Source organism: Leiobunum rupestre, chromosome 11, assembly GCF_980474605.1.
Source record: "Leiobunum rupestre chromosome 11, qqLeiRupe1.1.hap1, whole genome shotgun sequence".
NCBI classification, from domain to species: domain Eukaryota; kingdom Metazoa; phylum Arthropoda; class Arachnida; order Opiliones; family Sclerosomatidae; genus Leiobunum; species Leiobunum rupestre.
The window spans coordinates 6227031-6233304 of record NC_143394.1 but is presented as its reverse complement, the minus strand read 5'-3'; the positions used below and the strand labels follow the sequence as shown (position 1 = coordinate 6233304).

The 6274-nt window shown below is 26.2% G+C and overlaps 1 protein-coding gene across 2 annotated transcripts in view; it reads left to right on the top strand.

Annotated features, from left to right (window-relative positions):
- Positions 1–219: 219 nt before the first annotated feature.
- The window catches only part of LOC149921215 (uncharacterized), a 63792-nt gene continuing 57737 nt past the window's right edge, over positions 220–6274 (top strand). Inside the window, exons 1-2 of one of the 2 annotated variants that reach the window (XM_090164030.1) lie at positions 220–337; positions 553–750. In XM_090164030.1, the coding sequence (XP_090020156.1) occupies positions 588–750 (163 nt within the window). In that variant the 5' untranslated portion in view covers positions 220–337; positions 553–587. Of the gene's footprint in view, positions 751–6274 lie in introns of both variants that reach the window. The other variant, XM_090164031.1, reaches the window with a different exon arrangement.

Genomic DNA, 6274 nt, shown 5'->3' with positions numbered 1-6274 from the left:
GCAGACATAAATAGTCATTTTTGTTTTTGTTTTTTTTTTGTTAAAAACACAGAAGAGAAAACAGTAGAAAGGACTGCCAACTTTTTTCTTTCTGTATATATATTTTTCTTTTTCTTTTGTTTTTGTTTTTGAGTATTTGTATCAGGGTGTGTATGGTGCGAAGGCCTAGTTGTCATGTGCACCAAAATAAAGGTTATTATTTTTGGAAAAAAAAAAAAAATTCTATGACCTCTTTTTTGGCGTTCTGCTAGAGAGGTTCGACGCAATCGACAACCATGAATGATAAACAATCGAATATTTTATGACGTTCCAAAATGAATAACGTATCTTCTTAACGGTATTTATCTAAATCGATGTAATATTATATAAAAATAGTCTTTTTTTAAGTTTTATCTTTAGCTATTTTAATGTAGTCGTTGATTTTGAGAATAGTTTTTAAGCCTTTGCAGTTTGAACTAGAAGATTCAAGATCAACGCAAAAGCGCCAATGACGTTTGTTGCGTCAATTATAACTTTAGACGTTTAATTTCGGGAAAATGTATTTTTATTTAGTGCTTGGGAACTTGTGATCCAATAATTTAATTAAAATGAGTGAAGCGAATCAAACACCCGGATCCTTTCGCTCACAACCATCAGGAATCAAAGCTCCTTCAAGAATTGCGAAGCCATCTTCGCTGCCTCTCAAAACCTCATCCATAGCTGGATCAACCACCTCATTAGCCAGTTCCATTGCCAACCCATCTGGCCTTGGTGAGTACTTTTTTACTTATATCTTAGATGGTATATGGGTCTGAGTTATCTACAAAAGTAAAATAATGAACCATTTCCGGTATCATTGCCACTGTTGTTTTGGAACTATTACGAATTGGTATTTTACATGATCGATGCTTTTCAATCCTGACCAACAAAAGAAGAGTTGACACATCGCTATTGAATTTTATGACTTTGTTTACTTATAAAGAAACTCATATTAGGGTCCTATAATTTTTTGGAACTGAATGGAATGTGGACCAAAAGACTAAGTGAGTAAACACAGATATAATTCAATGGTGGTCACACCTATTTGGATGAAATTTTAATTACTCTTCATTTGATGGTTGGAGTATAGGGTTACGCAGAAATAGTTCTGACTGTTAGGTCACTCAGAAATAGTTAAATAATAAATACCTTTCGAAAAATAGAGATTAGCATATAGATAATAGCTATATAAGTCGGAAATAACTTGTAATTGAGTTCATCAGAGTTTGAAATGTGTTATGGCTTTTAAGATCAATTTCTTATAATAGCCGCGTGCTGTTACTTTAAAATGTAAGAAATTGTTGTCCAAAACAGTACAATCTACATGGGAAAAAAAGCCAAATTTATTAGTTCGTTTGAAATTACCATGTTACGGAAAGAACAAGAAACATTTCAAGCTTTGGACATAAACATTCAAAAGTAGGTTAAAGTCCTTGGACAAATATGGTTTCCAAAAATGGTTTGGGAGAGATATAGAACAAGGGTTTTGTGAAATGTTTTATGGCCTGATCTAGACAGTGATCTTGGAAAAGTTGGATATTATAGTAACCAGAAACCTGTAGCTTAATTACAGTAAAATCTTTGGATATATGTAAACCCAGATTAGGGATACTTATTGCAGTGGCGTAGCTGAGAACTCAGTGCACCCCCCCTCTTTTTTTATTTTTTTATGGTTAGCGGCCCCCCCCCCCGCGCCGCAGGCCCTGCGGACCATCAGCTACGCCACTGACTTATTGTACACTTCTTTAAGGTTGGCATTGATCAGTAGAATTCTTCATTCAAAAATATTTTAATTAATGAATGAGGGCATTAATTAAAATATTTTTTTCACATTCACTTTGACACTACAGCTAGAGAAAGGTCTCATTTTATGTTATTATTGCGTTTTTTCCTGCAATGTTGTAAAGCCTTTTTAAATTCAGTCTCTGTCAAAAGTCAGCTGACTAAGCTCAGAAATGTTTACTTTGTTATTTGATACGAAAAAGCTCTTTTTGGAGGTCCTGGCGCCCTCTTATGACTAAGAGCCGGAACATATAAGTTTTTTTTTCAATTAAGAGGTGGCGCCAGCGCTCCATTGACTTCATTTTTGGGTATCAAGCTAGTCACGCCACCTGGGAGGACTTAGTCTTTAAGTCCTCCCAGACGCCACTACGCCAGTAGGGGAAGTAAAAGAAATATCGAAAAATGTCTAGCTTAATATTTTACCATCATTTTGTCAAGCGTTGGGATTAAAAATACCTCCACCATATAACCTGATACATTTTTTATTAATAAATTATGTGTGGTAAATAACGTTATGGCACGAAAGTAATAAATTATCAACTGATTAAATAATAATAAATTATCAATTACGAAATAAATTATCAGGTAATTACGAAATAAATTATCTGGTAATTACGAAATAAATTATCTGGTAATTACGAAATAAATTATCTGGTAATTACGAAATAAATTATCTGGTAATTACGAAATAAATTATCAGGTAATTACGAAATAAATTATCTGGTAATTACGAAATAAATTATCTGGTAATTACGAAATAAACTTAGCTAATTACCAAATAAATTATCAGGTAATTACCAAATAAATTATCAGGTAATTACCAAATAAATTATCAGGTAATTACCAAATAAATTATCAGGTAATTGCCAAATAAATTATCAGGTAATTGCCAAATAAATTATCAGGTAATTACCAAATAAATTATCAGGTAATTGCCAAATAAATTATCAGTTAATTGCCAAATAAATTATCAGTTAATTGCCAAATAAATTATCAGGTAATTGACAAAAAAATTATTAGGTAATTGACAAATAAATTATCAGGCAATTGCCAAATAAATTATCAGGCAATTGCCAAATAAATTATCAGGCAATTGCCAAATAAATTATCAGGCAATTGCCAAATAAATTATCAGGTAATTGCCAAATAAATTATCAGATAATTTCCAAATAATAATATAACCTGATACATTTTTTATTAATAAATTATGTGTGGTAAATAACGTTATGGCACGAAAGTAATAAATTATCAACTGATTAAATAATAATAAATTATCAATTACGAAATAAATTATCTGGTAATTACGAAATAAATTATCTGGTAATTACGAAATAAATTATCTGGTAATTACGAAATAAATTATCTGGTAATTACGAAATAAATTATCTGGTAATTACGAAATAAATTATCTGGTAATTACGAAATAAATTATCTGGTAATTACAAAATAAACTTAGCTAATTACCAAATAAATTATCAGGTAATTACCAAATAAGTTATCAGGTAATTACCAAATAAGTTATCAGGTAATTACCAAATAAGTTATCAGGTAATTACCAAATAAGTTATCAGGTAATTGACAAATAAATTATCAGGCAATTGCCAAATAAATTATCAGGCAATTGCCAAATAAATTATCAGGCAATTGCCAAATAAATTATCAGGCAATTGCCAAATAAATTATCAGGCAATTGCCAAATAAATTATCAGGTAATTGCCAAATAAATTATCAGGTAATTTCCAAATAAATTATCAGGTAATTGCCAAATAAATTATCAGGTAATTGCCAAAACAATTATCAGGTAATTGCCAAAACAATTATCAGGTAATTGCCAAAACAATTATCAGGTAATTGCCAAAACAATTATCAGGTAATTGCCAAAACAATTATCAGGTAATTAGAAATTTAAATTTAAATCAACATTTATCAGTAACTATTTGATGTTACATATTGTTTGAACATTTTCCCACGGTTCCTACTTTACCAAAATAACATTTTTAACCGGAATATCATTATTTACCGAAATAACATCCTGTGCCATTATTTACCAAATTAAGATTCTGTAAAATTATTTACCATTATTTGTCAAAATAATTGTTTTTTACAAAATTTAAATATTTTTTTTACATTAATTAATAAAATAACATTCTTACCATTATTTAACAAAATAACTTTTTTAACAGTGGTATGCATAATATTCGATAAAATACTTAAATAACTTTTTTACATTATTAAAATAACATTATTTACATAAAATAACATTATTTACATAAAATAACATTATTTACATAAAATAACATTATTTACATAAAATAACATTATTTACATAAAATAACATTATTTACATAAAATAACATTATTTACATAAAATAACATTATTTACATAAAATAACATTATTTACATAAAATAACATTATTTACATAAAATAACATTATTTACATAAAATAACATTATTTACATAAAATAACATTATTTACATAAAATAACATTATTTACATAAAATAACATTATTTACATAAAATAACATTATTTACATAAAATAACATTATTTACATAAAATAACATTAGTTACATAAAATAACATTAGTTACATAAAATAACATTAGTTACATAAAATAACATTAGTTACATAAAATAACATTAGTTACATAAAATAACATTAGTTACATAAAATAACATTAGTTACATAAAATAACATTAGTTACATAAAATAACATTAGTTACATAAAATAACATTAGTTACATTTATTTACATAAAATAACATTAGTTACATTTATCTACATAAAATAACATTAGTTACATAAAATAACATTAGTTACATAAAATAACATTAGTTACATTTATTTACATAAAATAACATTAGTTACATTTATCTACATAAAATAACATTAGTTACATTTATCTACATAAAATAACATTATTTTTTTTACATTATTTACATAAAATAACATTATTTTTTTTACATTATTTACATAAAATAACATTATTTTTTTTACATTATTTACCAAAATAACATTATTTTTTTTACATTATTTACCAAAATAACATTATTTTTTTACATTATTTACCAAAATAACATTATTTTTTTACATTATTTACTAAAATAACATGATTTTTTTACATTATTTACTAAAATAACATCTGGTAATTACGAAATAAATTATCTGGTAATTACGCAATAAATTATCTGGTAATTACGAAATAAATTATCTGGTAATTACGAAATAAATTATCAGGTAATTACCAAATAAATTATCAGGTAATTACCAAATAAATTATCAGGTAATTACCAAATAAATTATCAGGTAATTACCAAAAATAAATTATCAGGTAATTACCAAATAAATTATCAGGTAATTGCCAAATAAATTATCAGGTAATTGACAAATAAATTATCAGGCAATTGCCAAATAAATTATCAGGCAATTGCCAAATAAATTATCAGGCAATTGCCAAATAAATTATCAGGCAATTGCCAAATAAATTATCAGGCAATTGCCAAATAAATTATCAGGTAATTGCCAAATAAATTATCAGATAATTTCCAAATAATAATATAACCTGATACATTTTTTATTAATAAATTATGTGTGGTAAATAACGTTATGGCACGAAAGTAATAAATTATCAACTGATTAAATAATAATAAATTATCAATTACGAAATAAATTATCTGGTAATTACGAAATAAATTATCTGGTAATTACGAAATAAATTATCTGGTAATTACGAATTAAATTATCTGGTAATTACGAAATAAATTATCTGGTAATTACGAAATAAATTATCTGGTAATTACGAAATAAATTATCTGGTAATTACGAAATAAATTATCTGGTAATTACAAAATAAACTTAGCTAATTACCAAATAAATTATCAGGTAATTACCAAATAAGTTATCAGGTAATTACCAAATAAGTTATCAGGTAATTGACAAATAAATTATCAGGTAATTGACAAATAAATTATCAGGCAATTGCCAAATAAATTATCAGGCAATTGCCAAATAAATTATCAGGCAATTGCCAAATAAATTATCAGGTAATTGCCAAATAAATTATCAGGTAATTTCCAAATAAATTATCAGGTAATTGCCAAATAAATTATCAGGTAATTGCCAAAACAATTATCAGGTAATTGCCAAAACAATTATCAGGTAATTGCCAAAACAATTATCAGGTAATTGCCAAAACAATTATCAGGTAATTGCCAAAACAATTATCAGGTAATTGCCAAAACAATTATCAGGTAATTGCCAAAACAATTATCAGGTAATTGCCAAAACAATTATCAGGTAATTAGAAATTTAAATTTAAATCAACATTTATCAGTAACTATTTGATGTTACATATTGTTTGAACATTTTCCCACGGTTCCTACTTTACCAAAATAACATTTTTAACCGGAATATCATTATTTACCGAAATAACATCCTGTGCCATTATTTACCAAATTAAGATTCTGTAAAATT